We start from the raw sequence: 17,815 nt of genomic DNA, 5'->3' as shown, positions 1-17,815 counted from the left end.
ATTTATAATATTTTATAATAAAAGTGATATTGTGAAAGTATGAAAAAATTTAAAAAAATTTACAAGGTCGCTTAATGCACTTAAAAATACCAAATATAAAATAATATATACCTAAGATAATTTTATTTTTGTAATGTTAAATTTAATTATAAATGTAGTTTTAAATTATATTAGGAACAATAATGAGTAAATAAAAACTGGTTCATTACATTACATAACTATTGTGTTGATAAAGTGTATAAAAATCACATGGCTTACAACCAATTACATTTGTAACAAAGTTGTATTTTTGGAATCAGGAAAATCGTTTCTGTGTTTTTCGATTACTTGCAGAATATATTGCTGTTGTTTTTCTTGATTTATAAGAGTTCCATTAAATTATGTCATCAATGCTATACCTCTTTCAGCTGCATCATTAGCCACTTTAAGAGTTTTAATTTTTTTTATCCATCCAGAAATTCCGTACTGTTTTTCAAAACAGGGTGTGTTGTTAAAAAGTCAGTTTTAATGTTAAGAGACGTAAAAAGCTTATGTGTATTATTTGTAAAAAAATCATTTAATTCACAATTTGAAACACTATGTTTTGGTATTTTTATTCTGTGTTCAAGAACATTAGTCCCAATTTTGTCTAGAGACTTGACCATTTTTAATTTAATATCATCTGAAACTCGATTGTCAATAAATTAAAATCCAATTAATGTATCACCAAGGTACCATTTATGTCCGGAAGAAAATGTTTAAGGCTAATTTATAAATACCATTACTTGTATTTTTGTACCCATTCAGATTTTTCATAAAATTTAAATAATTTAGTAGTGCACTTGAAGCATCAGTTGAAGTAAACCATGCTTTTATACAAACTCTCATTATGAACAAAGTAAAATGTTCTAAGTTTAATAATTCTGTGTCTTTTAGTTCAAATTGTAAACGAAACAAAACAATTTTTAAACAATAAATTATTTTCGCCATCCACCTTGCTCGATGACAAGCTTCAGGGTTTTTAAAACCATTTTTTTCGGGAAGCTTTTCACCGAGGAAATATAAACTAAATTGCAGTAACTCTTTATAGTCATCACGTGGTTGAAACTCGGTTAATTGTTCAAAAATAAATTTTATCCTATCAGTTTTTATCAATTTAAATTTGATGATAGAAATATACTCAATAAGCAATTTTTAAATCCCTCATTATTTATATGTTGAGCCAAGATTTTGAAAATTTTTTAAATAATGCAATATTTGGTCCATTTGATGGACTCATTAAACAATCAAACACTTTACCTACGACAATTTCAAAAATATGATGTCGACAGTCCAATTTTATTAATACTCGTTCTATTATTTTTTCTAATAAAACACATACACCACTTTTAAGTCCTGTATTGCTAGCAGTAGTATCAAAACATATAAATTGAACACACGATTTGATTAGTTCCAGTCGTTAAGAAGATCATAAATTGCCTCAGCTATTATTTTCCCAGTACCTTTTAACAATTGTGGAACACCTAAAAATTTCAAATTACCATTTCCGGAAATTAAAACGGCTTAGCGATCTACGTGTTCTGTTTTTGTCAATGTTGGTAGGATTTTTTCATCAAAATAAATTACTAGTGAGTCAGATGGATCAAAGGCAGATTTTATATCTGCTGCAATCTTTTCTCTTTGTTGACGACGAGCTCTTCGTATTGATTCTCTATTTAAAGCAATGTTAGTTAAATCTTGCCCAACTGACTGAGCCACAGCTGCTAATCAAGCCCGTTTAAGGGGGGTGGCAGGAGGGGCCAAGTCCCCGGGGCCCACGTGTGTTAAAGCCCATAGTTTTCTCGGTTTAAAATTACATTAAGTGATAATTTGTACTTTTTATAATATCTAATTGAAAAAAAATTATTTAGATTTATCCTAGGAAAATTCATGCATATTAAATATACAGAACCATTATTTTTTTCTTTGATTGTCATAATTTGACATGCGTATTAAAAAATTATAATTGATGAAAATGGAAAAATAATGAATCCATTCCAACCAATTAATCTTAATTTTCCTGAAATGTACGATATTACAACACGAAGCCAGCGATAATAAATAATAAATATAAACAAATAAAATAAAATAATAACTTTTTTTATAAAGAAAATAGCTGGTATCATGTCAAAAACATTTATAACTTTATGAAAAAAATTCCGATACCTATGATGACAAATAAAATCAATTGTGAAGTTATACATTTAATCGACATATTATTTATACAATGTTAATTTACTTACATTCTGCCAAGTAGGTAAACAATATGTTGTTTAAGTGTTTAACTTTACAATTGATCCTATTTGTCGTCATTCATATTTGTAATATAAAAAATTATCATTTATTACTTAGATTCAATAATGTATCACGTCTTTTAAAAATTTAAAAAATCACTAAATAAAATGCAACTACAAGAATTTATTTTAACTAACATTTTTTTACGCAGAGTTACATAAAAAGAAGTGATTTGGGTGTGATAATAAACACAAATACAGTTATTCATATGACAAATTAACTTAGTACTTAGTTCGATCACAGTCTAAAGATATTAATAATTTAGTAGTTTTATTGTTTTATGACAGAATTAATGTTTCTTCTGAAAAAATAATAAATATTTAATTTTTTTTTAGGATAGATTAATGAACTATTATGCGGTTCAAAAAGTATTAGATGTAATTGAAAAGAACGATAATCCACCTGATGAGGACAAATTTAGTTCATTTCTAGAACATGTACAAAATAATGAAAATTTGCGTGGTAATTAAGATCATGAATGATATTATAATTGTTATTAACAATAGTTTAAAATAATAAATAAATCCTTTATTAAAATTAATTTGTTAATTTTCATTTAACAACATTTACTCGGTTTATCCCATGTAAAGGCAATGTAAAAAATCAGTAATGGAATATTAACTAATTCAAATTATTTATTAAATAATATTTGACTACAATTATATAAATATTCATAGATTACGCGTAACTTAACCAATAGGTACCCACCTATTCTGTATGCATTACTAACTCAAATCAATTACTTTATGATTGACCTATGTATACTTTAGAATTTCAGTCAACAATTATTCCCAAATTGCGGGATTTATATGATATGAATAATAAAAATTTAATAGAAGAGCTTTATCGAGTAAGATTTTTACAAATTTAATTTAAATTAAACTTAAAATGTAGAAATTTTATTTTTATTATTAATATAAAGTCATAAGTGTAATGATAATATATTCCTTAATGTTTTCAGGGATTAACAACAAACAATAAACTTATCAACGAAGACGTATTACATTTAATAGTCACTTCGATGTTAAATATGGACACGAAATCAGAAAAATATAATGCCTATATTCAAAATGCCCATTTTGGTATTTACTGTAATATTGTTACGTACCGTGTTATTTCAACACATATATATTATACGGAGTGGTGATGTGTATACCAATGGAATAATATATTCAAACAGTGTAGCACCAACGGATAAAGCGAACACCTGCACATCGTGATATTTAATATAATGAATAAGACATGGTCACACGTCTTGGACTTCTCAGAAATGATGAGTAAACGACAGTGTTAACATTGTACTATTTAATTTGACAATTAAGACTTGATCACACGTCTTGTAATTCTTAGAACCGATGAAATCGCAGGAAAGGCACCCAACTGAATAATACATTTAATTTAGAGAGCTCCTTAGGGTCATCGGAAGTCACCACCTCCTCAGTCACCACTCTTGACGGTTAACCATATATAAGGGAGACCAGGGCAAGAGCTCAGCAGACGGTTAGGGATATTCGAGACGCTCAGAGGCAGGTCGTAACACCACTCACGGTCTCGTCTATCAGTATTTCAGAGGCAGGTCGTAACACCACTCACACCATCTTGTGCTTATAAAATTGTATTCTTGTACGAGTTAATTGTATTAAATAAAGACTTAATCTTTTAACTTGCAAACATTAGTATTTCTATTTCTACGTTGATATATGAATCGACGTTGACATAAGGGACGCAACAATATTATATTATCTTAATGATCCAATTATTGCTATCAATTAAAAAAAAAATCCGTATTAACTAATCGACATAAATACAGTATCACTATCCACCAGGATTTACCATTGATTATAGAATAAAAAAAAATTATAATATAATTATATTATATTATTTATTATTATATTATAATTATAATATATTCTATAACCAATAGTTTTAAAAAAATTGTTTACACAATATTATTATTATTAATACGTGCGTAATAAGGTGTTGACATAATAATTCATCATTGTGTAAAATATATTCAGTAACTGGCTTAGTTGTAACCTGTTTCATCACGTTCTTCAATACTTTACGCACCCACTCAAATTCAAGTAACTGTTCTTAAAAATATACAATAATGAATATAATATGCATTATAAATTTAAAACATTAATATACATAAGCTTATAAACTACTTAAGTTGTTTAAATTAATTTAAAAAAAAAGATTTAACGTATCGTAACACAAACAATCCTTGACTTTTTACGTTACCTAATTAAATTTATATTATTACAACATAAATTTTAAACTTATCATATTGTTTTTATTTTTAGCAATCAAATTACTTAAAATTTTCATCAAGTTTCATAGAAAAATAAAAGCCAGGGCAACAAATGCCTATGATTACAATGAAGTTGAAGATAAACAAGAAACTTATGGATCAACAATTATTTTTTATGATAAAATAGCAAAAACAGAATATTCGACGAAAGAATTTCAAATAAAAAATTGTTTTATCGCCTATAAATGGTTAATGGCATTATATGGAATAATTAACCATCATGATATAAACACTTTTGAGGACATTAATATTAATATAAAGGAATTGATGAAGTATGAAAAAAATATTATTAAAACTGAAAAATTTAAAGAGGATCAACATTATATGTTTTTACAAGTTAAAGAAAAAAGCAATGTAATTAATCCTAAGATATTTAATATAATTCTAAATAATATTAAAATGTTGTGATATTTAATTTAATTTAAAACTTTTTCTATTAATATTAGACCCCGCGTTATAACTCGAATGTCAAATCTAGTAATATCTAGGTAAAAATGAGTACATTTTCTTAAACAAACTAAAGTAGTGACAATGATTCTTAACCATCAGATGTAATTTTTATCCCTAGATATACCATTTCCTCAACTTGCTCCAGTTTTTGGCTATCAATTTATACATCAGCTTTTACTTTTGGGTCTCTGGCACGGACTATTATTTTCATGTCTAATGTTTTGAGCATTTCATCCGTTCCTTCAATTGCACTCTGTATGTTCCCTTCAATCTCTACTATAATCACGATGTCATCGGCAAAACGTATCTTTGAAACAATTTCTCCACCAATTTAGATTCCAGTATTTAGTCTTTTTAGCTTTGTTTTAATTTATTTATAACTTTTTTAACTTTTTTGATATAGCAGTTAATGATGAATCATTCTTAGGTCTTGCTGTTCAACATCTATTTCTTGAAGTGTGAGCAGCATTTTATTCCAATTTACTTTATGAAAAGCTTTTTCCAGGTCTATGAATGCAAAATATGTAACTTTATTTTTACCAATCTGTTTTTATATTAAAATTCGCAGTCCTAAAATTGCTTCTCGTGTACCTTTTTGTTTTCTAAATCCATATTGGTAATTTTTAAAGTACTGCTCCACTTTTTCTTCTATTCTTCATTTTATTATTTTTGTTAAGATTTAGAACTAAAATAGTAAGCAATTTCTCACCAGTATTTAAAGTTTTTGGTAGGGGGTAACGTTGACTGGCATTTTCCGTGTGTGTATATTCTTCTCTTGAGGTTTTGAAATCTGGTATTCGTTATAACCATCCAATTTATTCTATAGAACACTACTATTTTCTCTCATCTTGCATTTATTATTCCTTAGCCGAAGTCTCCGATTTCTCTACCTTCCCTGCACCAAATATGGCATTAAAATTTCCCATTATGATTACATTATCATGTGGATTAACATGTTACAAAAGCTCCTCCATGCCTGCTTACACTTCTTTTACTTTTTCATCATTTGCTTTTGACGTTGGCCCATAAACTTGTATAATAACCAGATTGTTTGATGTTGATTCCTTTTTGACCAAAAATAATCTGCTACTCTAACTATTCCACCACAATGACAATCTGAATATCATATAAAATTATAAAATAATTGAAGAAAAAAATGTATATATAGATAAAAAAAATATATATATAAATAAATAAATAGACAAACATATTAATATGTGACATATTGTGGAACATTATACAAAATATAAATTAATAAATATTTTATAAATATATTCTTATAATATAAAGTTTACATGTACATAGAACATAAACAATATAATCATGATACTAAATCGACTAACATCCATTAAGTATAATACTTTTAGTAAATGTAAAAATGTGCCTAACATTGCATTAAATAATTTATTTCAAACACGGATCCACATTTTCATGCGGTCCGGTTTAACAATACCTTCATACGGGCGCTGAGTTAATTGGAACCCCTCTATATCACCTATTATGTATCTATTCTGATCCTAACACCCTCCTCACTACATACGGTCCTCGGAATTTCGGTATTAATTTTTATTTTGTCCTACCGTCACATCCACATTTTTTATCATTACATAGTCGTTTTCCTTGTAAATTGTCGGTTTCTTACGTTTTGAATTATACTGAATTTCATTCGATTCTTGGGACTTAATTATCCTTTTCGCCGCCTTAGCTCTCAAAACCTCCATTTCGCGCGGATTATCGGTCACGTTATTATCTAGTATTCATCATTAATTCCGCCTACTTGATGTACACCAAATAATAGCATGCTAGGACTTTGACCTGTGGAACCATGTACGGTTTTATTAATAGCAAATTCTACCTTTTGTAACACTCGATTCCACCTGCTCGCTAACTCCGTCAATTTAGCCAGCATTAGTACGACTTATTCACTACCTCTACTTGACCGTTGGCTCGAGGCGTGCCTGATGCAACCAAAGTCAATTTCACGGATTCTTTTTTTAAAAACTCTTTAAAATTAGCATATGTAATAGATGTACCCCGATCACTAATTATCTGATATGGTTTTGAATAGGTTTGGAAGTAATTGGACAAATGTTTAATTACTTCATCAGATTTGGTACTACGACACGGGTAAAGGCGTATGAACTTAATGAACGCATCTATTACCACGAAAATGAATTTATTTTTATAACTTGTTTTCTCTAACGGGCCTAAATGGTCTACGTGTAAGGTAACAAATGGTTTGTCTCCCTTCGGAATACTGAACAGAAAACATTCTTTTCTCCCACTAGGTTTAGAAAACTCAACACATTTAAAACAATTATCTATATAACATCGTACTTTATTTTTTATGTCGGGAAACCAATACACACTAGATATGTTTTCAATAAATTTTAGTAAACCTACATAGGCTATGTCGTCGTGGCATATACGTATCACATTATTATCCATCGATTTCGGTACATAAAATCTAATGCGCTTGTTTTCTTTGCGATAAACCAAGCCATTACGTAATTCATAAAATTTGTTATCGCTCATTAGCAATTAATTTTTAATATGTACAATATCGTCGTCCATACTCTGTCGAACGGCAAGTATTTATTTAAACGTATTCGATTCCAACACGAAAATCGTGGGACAACGGCTAAATGCATCCACATGCTGCATGTTTTTATTATAAATAGGACGGTGGACAATACTGAAATCGTAATTTTGTAAAAATAAAGTTCTTCTAGAAATTCGGGTATTTACGTCTTGTTTATTTAGTGTTAACCTGAAACTATCGCAATCCGTCATTACTTTAAAAGATATGCCGTATAGATATACATGAAAACGTTTTATCGCATGCACGACCGCCAGACATTCGAACTCGAAACTATGATATTTTGATTCAACCGGAGATGTGCGCTGGCTAAAATAAAACACGGGTTTAAATTTGTTGTCAGACTGTTTCTGAAATAATATTGCCCCATAACCGGACCAACTCGCGTCGCAATGCAACTCTGTTTCCGTTGTGGGGGAGTATATAGCTAATATGGGTGTCTTTGTTAGTACTAAACGTAAGTATTTGAACGCTTCCTGTTCTTTCTCGCCGAAGATAAAATCAACACTTTTTTTTTTACAAGGTCATATAATGATTTAGCTATTACCGAAAAATTACAAATAAAACGTCGACAGTAACTCGCTAGTCCTAAAAACTGCCTGACCTGTTTTTGGTTCTTCGGGACCGAGTAACTAAGCATCGCTTCGACGTGTTTGGTACTAGCTCGTATACCATGCTCATTCACTATATATCCGAGATACTCTACCTCACAATATCCAAAAGAACATTTATCAAGATTAAATCCTAACTTATGTTTTGAGGCTAAACGGAAAACTTCAATTTATATTATGTAGTCTCGCGCGAACAGCCAAACCGTTCGGTCACGCAATTATCGTTAATCCTCATGTTAAAAATAATCGCCTTAATTCCACCCGATTTTTTTCGTGCTAACAACCACTCGTCTCAGTTTCTAATACTGTAGTAGGCACCTGCGTCTAAGAGCTGCTTCAACCCTCATAGAGGGGGAAAAAAAATAAGAAAATAAAAGACAAAATACGCCGTAAGTACATACAAAAAACGTTAGTGTATGATACATATTTCTCTTATCTCTTCTCCAAGGCATCGCCGGCGCAGTGACCTTTGGACCGGCGATTACTCTGATATACCGACAATTATCGTATTTTTATAATGAATAATCAAACTGCAAGAAACACTAATCGTAACAGAAATACAATAGTCAAAAACATGCCTAATCAAAATTCGTCTCAAGCTATTTCTATACAAAAACAAAGAACAGGATCTATCGACACTACAAATAGTTCACACGGTACTCGTATACAGAGTGGTTCAAATTACGTCTTCAACTCTTCCGATTCAACGGACGAAAACGATGATAAATTCATAACGCAAAAAAACAAAAATGCGCCAAAGCGAAACCATTCATCGACAGACACCGCCAGCCCCAAATCTAAGAAAGTCAAACCATTATTTATAACGGTAAACAGATTTGCACCACTTTCAACCGACGACACCACTACGATCGAAAACTTCGAAAACAATCCCACTTCCCACGACAACTCAACCCCTTCCGATGACCTAAATAATAAAAGAAAATTTCCGCCACCAATTTATGTACGTGGTATCCTTAACTTTGTTGAAGTGCGCAATGCACTAATTAATCTAATTGGTACAGACGCATTTACTTGCAAATCATCTACAAACGATTTAAAAATCCAAACATCAGATTCTAAATATTACCGTGAAGTAATCCACTTTCTGAAAGAAAGAGAAGCTCAATACCACACGTACCAACCTCAGGAGGAAAAGGCCTTCCGAGTAGTGGTCAGAAACCTTCACCCATCTACTCCAACAGTTGAAGTCGGAATAGTAATCGAAGAAATTGGTTTCTCCGTCAGGCAAGTTTCCAACGTACTACAAAAAACCACCAAAAATAAACTTCCTATGTTCTTCGTCGACCTGGAGCCAGCCGAAATAAATAAAGACATCTTTGGCGTAACGTCATTACTCCACACAAAAATAAAAATAGAGGAACCACACAAACGTAAAGATGTCATCCAGTGTCACAACTGTCAAGAATATGGACACACAAGAAAATACTGCTCATACTCTCCCAGATGTGTCCGTTGCGGAGGCCACCATCCTTCCTCCAGTTGCAACAAATCAAACGACTCACCTGCCAAATGTGCCCTGTGTGAGGGTGACCATCCAGCGAACTATAAGGGTTGTCTCATCTACAAGGACCTCCAACGCTTCCGGAAGCCAAATTCAAACAGTCATGTCACCCAAAACAACGTCTCTAAAGGTCGTAACAATATAAATATTAATAATTGTAAAGCCTCCCAGCAGCAAACACCCGATATAAACTCACCCCCTCGTACTTATGCCCACGCAACATCAGGCCACATTCCCAACACAGATTCCAATGATAACTCTCTAACAAATTTTCTAAGTGAATTTAAAGCTTTAATTAACCCGCTGTTATCTCTCCTCACCACTGTCCTCGATCGTCTTCTCGCTCAAAATGTTAAATAACACATTCACCTCTCAGTCCCTAGCCATCCTACTTTGGAATGCCAATGGCCTAGCCAATCATAGAAACGAACTAATTACATCACTAAACGAAAAACGAATAGACATAGCTCTCATCTCAGAAACACATTTTACGTCCAACTCCAAATGTTCTTTTCCCGGGTACAACACCTTTTCCTCATGCCATCCCGACAACACCGCCCACGGTGGAGCCGCCATCATTATCAGATCATCACTCCAATTTACCGCTGCCCCCCCCCCCCCCAATTAATAACGACTTTCTACAAGCGGCGATAGTTAATATTAACTTAAACCACGTGCCAATAACCGTTGCAGCAGCATACTGTCCCCCCAAACATAAAATCACGCCTTCACAATTTGATTCCTTTTTCAACTCTCTTGGTCGCTACTTCATTGTAGGAGGCGATCTAAACGCCAAAAACCAAACCTGGGGTTGTCACTCAACAAATCCAAAAGGACACTCTTTATTCCAATCAATTACCAGCAATCATCTCACTATCCTTAATCCCCCAAATCCGACCTATTGGCCTACTTCTACCAGAAAGCGTCCGGACATACTCGACATTTTCGTTATCAAAATTGCAACTAATCTAAATCATCTAATAAAAAACTTATTAGACCCATGCTCAGATCATACTCCAGTCTTTCTCTCCTTAGACGGTCATCCTTCCTCCAAACCAAACAAAGCATGTCTTACGAACAATTCTACGAATTGGACTAAATTTCGTGAAATAATAAATGCAAAAATAAACCTCAATATTAGTTTAAAGACTCCTAATGAGGTGGAGGATGCAGTTCAAAATTTCACCGAATCCATTCAATCAGCTGCTTGGAATTCTTCTACCATCCAAAATCATCATGCCAATTCCCATACAACTCCCACCTACGTTAGAGAACTAATTACTCAAAAGCGCCGAGCCCGAGCTAGATGGCAACGCACTAGACTCCTCTCAGACAAAAACTTGCTCAATAATCTTGCCTCATCCTTAAAACGAATGTTAAGAAAAATAAGAAACGAATCTTTCAATAACTGGACCTCCTCACTTACCGCAGAAAGTGGGTCACTCTGGAGGGCAACCCGCAAGCTGCCTGAAGCAGAAAACCGCTCAAGCTCCACTAAAAAATAGTAACGGCAGCTGGTGCAAAACAGATAAAGAACAAGCTGATGCCTTCTGTTCACACCTCTCAAAAGTCTTTCAACCCCATAATGATATTAACAACAATCTTCTAGACACAAATATTGAAAATTCCCTCCTCTACCCACTACCTCTCTATCTTGCTCCCAAACCGTTCTCACCAAACGAGGTTCAATACTATATTAAATCTTTTCCTCTTAAAAAATCACCCGGGATAGATCTAATCACCGCAGAGGTAGCAAGACAACTCCCTAATAAAGCAATTATTCACCTAACCCATATTCTTAATTCTATATTAAGACTATCTTACATGCCCCTGCAATGGAAGGTCTCAGTAATCATCTTATTCCCGAAACCTGGCAAACCCCCTGACATTCCATCATCATATCGCCCAATAAGCCTCCTTCCTTTCTTTTCAAAACTCTGTGAAAAATTAATTATCAAACGCATATCACAGCTCATTAACGATAAAAACATAATTCCTCATACCCAATTTGGTTTTCGTAACAAGCACTCCACCATACACCAGATTCATCGCTTAACCGACGCCATTGCTTACTCCTTCGAAAACAAACTTTACTGCTCCGCAGTGCTACTCGATGTTGCACAAGCATTCGACAAAGTCTGGCACACTGGACTTCTGTATAAACTAAAACAATTTCTCCTTCCTCCCTACTTCCTATTCTTCAAATCATATCTAGAAAATCGCCACTTTGTGACTAAAGTAGGCTCAGATTTCTCAAACCTAGCACCCATCTTAGCGGGCGTCCCCCAAGGTGCCATTTCGTCCCCAATTCTGTATAACATATACGCCGCAGACCAGCCAACTTCTTCTAATACATCAGTTGCTGAATTTGCTGACGACAAAATCATCTTCACCTCTAATGAAAACCCTCTTGTCGCCAGCCAACATCTTCAAAATCATCTCAATGAGATGGAAGTATGGTATTCAAACTGGAAAATAAAAATAAACAACGAAAAATCTTCACATATAACCTTTACTCTCAGACAAGGCGTAGTCCCTCCTGTCTCTCTGGCAAACAAAATAATACCATCAGCTACCAAAGTTAAATACCTAGGCCTTCTCCTCGACAAACGCTTAACTTGGGCCGAGCATATTAAACAAAAGCGTCTCTTACTTAACTCCAGACGAAAAAGCCTTTACCCACTGCTAGGCAAACATTCCAAGCTAAACCTTAAAAATAAACTATTGCTTTACAAAACCTTTCTGAAACCCATTTGGGTTTACGGTATCCAATTATGGGGAGCGGCAAAAAAATCGAACACATATAAAATGCAAACATTCCAATCAATAACACTTCGTATAATCACCAACGCTCCCTTTTACGTTACCAACCATACTTTACACTCTGATCTTGGACTACCGACTGTAGCCGAAGTGGCCACATCCTCCTACAAGCGCTACCGATCTCGCCTTACAAACCATCCCAACCCACTTATCCTCGCCCTCAACTCCGCAAACATTCCAGGTAATCCACCAAGAAGATTAAAGAGACGCTGGTGTCGCGATTTAGATACCTAAATTGTCACTACTTTAAATTAAATAAATAAGAGAAAAAAAAATATAAAAAAAATATGTATATACTTAAGTAAAATGTACATAATGTAATGTAAAATTCACCTTAAATATCATGTCGAGTGTTACCGCTGGGTTGCTACTCACCTCACGCATTCACAACAATTGTATTTCAACCCATATGCTTATTGTAACCATTATTACAGATTGTATATATTCTAATAAATGTTAAAAAAAAAAAAAAATATTTTAAAATGTTCTGAAAAAGTTTCTGTTGCTATTAACATGTCATCTAAATACACAAGTAAGTCTCCCCGACAAATTAGGTCGTGAAATATAAATTGAATATACCGATTAAAAACTCGCGGTGAATTTGACAACCCGAACGGCATTCTCAAATATTCATATTGCCCTATGGGCGTAACAAAAGACGTATAAGGAATAGAAGCTTCGTTATGCGTACATGATAAAATCCATTTTTCAGATCTAGCGAAGTAAATATTTTTTTCCTTTTAATCGGTCCAATTGATCGTCTATCAACGGCGCCGGAAAATTGTCCTTAACGATAATTTTGTTGAGCTCCCGATAATCAACACACAGCCTGAAACCTTTATTTTTTTTCTTCACTAACACAATCGGACTACTATGGGGACTATTACTTGGTCTTATTATATAACTCGTCTATAATATTATGCAGACTACCTTGCTCGCTGTACGACAACCTTCTCGGCCTAAAAGATATAGGTTGTTCATGTTTTAATACTATTTTCATTTCAATATTGCAATTATCATCGCCGTGTGGTTCTGCATTTATACGCGCTAGATATTCAACATTATAAATGTTAATAGATTCGTTATTCACATCGCAGTCTACATCGGGGTTTAGTAGATACAGTTCACTGTATCTTTACACACATTTACATCTGAGTTAACATCAATACACAATATTTCATTCCAACTATCAACGGTCTCTTCCTGGTATCATTCTCATTCACCTTAATTATGTTTACCTCATTATTTATGAACTCGATTTTGTATCCCGGTTTTGTTAAAAGGTCTCTACCTAAAATCGCGTCCGCGCTCATAGTATTGTTTGATACAATATAAAATATAATATTTATCATGTTATTATTTACCAATAATTTTGTTTCAAAAATACCTAATACATCGACTTTTGTGCCATTAATTCCCAAAAAATCACAACCGTCCGCAGATTTAAGTACCAAATTATTATTCGGAACAAACTCGCGTTTAAGTAAACTTACCGGACTTCCTGTGTCGATTACCGCGCTGAACCTGACATGACACTCCTCCTCTTCATCAACTGGTACATTGAGTTCGCACTGAACTTCATACAATATCGGGTACTCGTTCCTTGGTCCACTGTCGCTCTCCACGTCAATATTCATCAGACCAGCCGACTTCAGTTTTCCGTCATCACTGAATCGTTTTTTACGTGTTGGACAAGCTCCTATCTGATGATCTGTCGAACCGCATTCGTAGCACTCACCTTTCTCCCTTCTCGGCTTTGGATACTGCGGCGAAATGTGGTCTTTCGACCCACAGTTATAACACGAGCGCATAGTTAGCACTCCGGTTGTCATAGTTTTCGTCTGATTATAAACCTTCCAATATCTGTATTTTCATTTCGTGAAAAGACATTCCAACCATCTTACATAGATATACTTTTTCATGGAAGTACTCGTGTATATTTCCGTTACGAACTTGAACACGGCGGGACATTTCTTTCCACCGATCGCCGATCATGACAGTACCAACGAACGTTTTGTGGAACTGTTTTTCGAAGTCCAGCCAATTTTTGATGTCGCGCGACGCATACCAATGTCGGGCTGCACCTTCTAAATTTGCGCGTACGGACTGTAGCTTAAAATTATCGGGCCACCTATGTAAATTAGCAACTCCATTCACGGTCCGCAACCAGTCAAACGCTTGATAACCAGTATTAAGACCATTGAAAACCGGTATCGACTTATTTAAATCCGGAGATATTGTTATATCGTTGAGTGGTTTATTCTGTTGCAATTTCAATAGCTCCATGAGCATATTATTTTGCACCATTAACGTATTTGAGCTGCGATTTTTCCTTATTTAGTACCTCAATACTTTGTGTATTTCCGTTCTGTTGTGTAATAGCCATGGTGTCATTCAAACTTTCTTCATTATGTTCACCATCCTTCTTGGTTTCAATTGTGCGGAACGAATTCCTGTAATTATTAATCAACTTACTGTACTTTCAAAATTAATAATTAAGCATTCAAACTGACATTAACATTCATAAATAATAAAAAAAAAATTATCACGCGCACGATTCATATTCCACTTCTGAAAACTTTAATAGAACTATATTTAAATTCAAAAAAAACAATAAACATCGCGAGAACGGCAACGGCGGTCGTCTCATCGGGATGCGTACGATACAACAACTGTCCAGTGTTCATACGCGGGTCGCCGATAAGTCCGACCGCCGGAAATACCCGTAATTATAGTTAAATATAAACATCATAAACATTAAACTCTTACAAATATAATATAGTCTTACACTATTACCTTTAACCTGTTACAAAAACAAATTAATTATCTCATAAAAAACTACTGAGAATTTACGGTTTTTTTTTTTTTTTTTTTTTTAATTCTTCTTATAATAACTCGTGAATACATAGTTATTTGACTCATTTATTACTACAACCAAAATAACTTTACACTTCAAAATCTTTATTAGTGAAAATATCTTTAAATGATTTAAATTTGTTAAAATAATTTAGCATTTAATTTTTGTCTCGTATATTCTTAGTTATTAAAATAAAAATTGTAACTTCAAAGTCCCAAAAATAACAACTATAACTATCGATTAAATATAATTAATATTATAACATAAACATTTCTTTTAATCAATCAATCTATCTTAATTATAGTCGTGGTAATTATTAAAAAATTAAATATAATCTAATATATGATATATTTTTGCCGATAATTTCTCTTAGATAAAATAATTTTACTTTTAACGCGTTAAATGAGCTATAAAATTAATCGCTTAACAAAATTTTATTTTCAGAATTTCTTAAATTTAGGTGATTGGGAAAACTCTAATAGGCCTGGTGATTGGAGTTTGGAAGAGCCAACATATACATGCCTATCATTTATGAACAAGAATTCTGTGTCGAAATTAATTGTGCAGTTAAAAAGTTATTCAACATGGCGATATGTTAATAAGATTGAATTTTTCATCATACGATATAGATATCATAAGAAATATACAAATGACTATAAAGCAATGTACGCTAGTCTAATAGATGCAGTTTCCGAACCAGTCATTACTCCTGAGGTATATCTTTATTAAAACTAATATTTATTTGTTTTTACTTATTTAACTATTACTTTACGGATTTTAAAAACATTCCAACGTTTTAAAATAAAATCTTAAAGAATTAGGTAAACATTTTGTGTGAGTATGAAATGAATAATTCATTCATCGAATACCACTCACTATTTCAACATCAATTAAGGTTTTTGAAAACATTGTTTTCGCTTAATACCTCCAGCTAAAGTTATTTTTAAAACTAACTCATATTTTTATCATATAAAATTTTAAGTTTTTACTTTTTTTATCATACATATTTAACTTTATATTATCAACCAAAATATCTTTCTAATAATTTAAATATATAACAATACACATTTGGACCAATTGTTTTTAAGTAATAAATATTTAAATTTTTTGTGAGCGGAATGATGAAGTATTGGAATACCTCACAAATTGTTAATTTCTTATGCTACATACTTAAATTTAACATCAATCGTAAAATATGTCTTCCTACATTGTTTTTATAAAATATTTACCATATTATTATTGCTTATTTTTTAAGCACGTTTCATAAAAAAAATTTTCTAAGTTTTGGGTTAATTTTGCATGTTCAATAAATTTTTTTTTATTTATTCTATTTTATTTAATTCCGATACCTTGTCATTCTTGATATTTAGTCTAGCAGTACACATTTTCCATTTATATATTTTAATCAACGTTTTTAAACAATCGACTTTTTCTTTATTCCTTCCAAATGAGGTTTTTATTACTGAGCAGTAGTATATTATCGAAAAAAGTAAATAAGATTTAAAATAATATGGCAATGTTATACAATAGATTTTTATATACACTTTTAATTTATATGATAAATTCGTTTATTAGGTCATACAAAATTAAGCCATGTCAATTTTATAATTCTCGCTTTTTTAGTTTTAGCTTTACTTATCACTATTTTTAAACACAGCAATTTTGATTAATTTCAGGACCGTTTGAGAAATTTAGAAGCACATGAACTATTTTCTATGTTTTTGATGGAGCGTAATAACGAGGCAATTAACGATGTAAATCATGCATAATGCTTTTTAATGATTTTTGAATATTACACATCGTTTAAATATATTTATGAATTTCTAAAAATTTCCACTTTTTTGGTGATTTTTTTTAATTTATCTTGTATATACTTTTTTGAAGTAGCAGTCAATATAATTTTTTATCTTTGAATTGAAAGAGCTTAATACATAAATATATTAAACACAATATCGACGTGCATTAAAATATGTTTATGCATCACTAAATTTTAAATTTAAGGACATAATTTTTTTTTATTTTTTAGGCGAAAAATATAGGTGTCAGTAAAGCTTATTATAAGTTTATGAGGGATCCTAGAATTTTCGTAACCTTACCAATTTACAACGCAAATAATTTAATCATCTAAGCATTGAAACCTTGATACATGTTTTTTTTTTTTTATTATTATTATTATTCATACCAAAACGTACTTTATAATGGATTTTAATTGATTTTAAATTTTTTATTTTGTACTTTAGAAAATTTGTTTTTAATGTTACAGTACGAATTAAAATCAATTTGGGATAATGACCGAGAACATTCAATTATTTTAATACATCGGGTT

The 17,815-nt window shown here is 32.1% G+C and overlaps 1 protein-coding gene across 1 annotated transcript; it reads left to right on the top strand.

Moving 5' to 3' along the window:
- Positions 1-2,654: 2,654 nt before the first annotated feature.
- LOC112593949 lies at positions 2,655-17,686 on the top strand. Its single transcript, XM_025338539.1, has 7 exons — positions 2,655-2,775; positions 3,084-3,163; positions 3,275-3,395; positions 4,620-4,981; positions 15,934-16,203; positions 17,166-17,243; positions 17,516-17,686. Exons 1-7 carry the CDS (start codon positions 2,658-2,660, stop codon positions 17,615-17,617), a joined length of 1,131 nt encoding a protein of 376 aa, XP_025194324.1. The 5' UTR covers positions 2,655-2,657; the 3' UTR covers positions 17,618-17,686.
- The last annotated feature ends 129 nt before the right edge of the window (positions 17,687-17,815 follow it).

This window comes from Melanaphis sacchari, unplaced genomic scaffold (genome assembly GCF_002803265.2).
Source record: "Melanaphis sacchari strain LSU unplaced genomic scaffold, SCAv2.0 Contig2157_pilon_pilon, whole genome shotgun sequence".
NCBI lineage: Eukaryota > Metazoa > Arthropoda > Insecta > Hemiptera > Aphididae > Melanaphis > Melanaphis sacchari.
This window is presented reverse-complemented; position numbering and strand designations above follow the sequence as displayed.

Coding starts and splice junctions, on each gene's coding strand:
- LOC112593949 (XM_025338539.1), top strand. CDS start 2,658: ATGAACTATTATGCGGTTCAAAAAGTATTAGATGTAATTGAAAAGAAC. Junction 16,204..17,165: donor AACCAGTCATTACTCCTGAG/GTATATCTTTAT, acceptor GATTAATTTCAG/GACCGTTTGAGAAATTTAGA. Junction 17,244..17,515: donor ATAACGAGGCAATTAACGAT/GTAAATCATGCA, acceptor TTTATTTTTTAG/GCGAAAAATATAGGTGTCAG.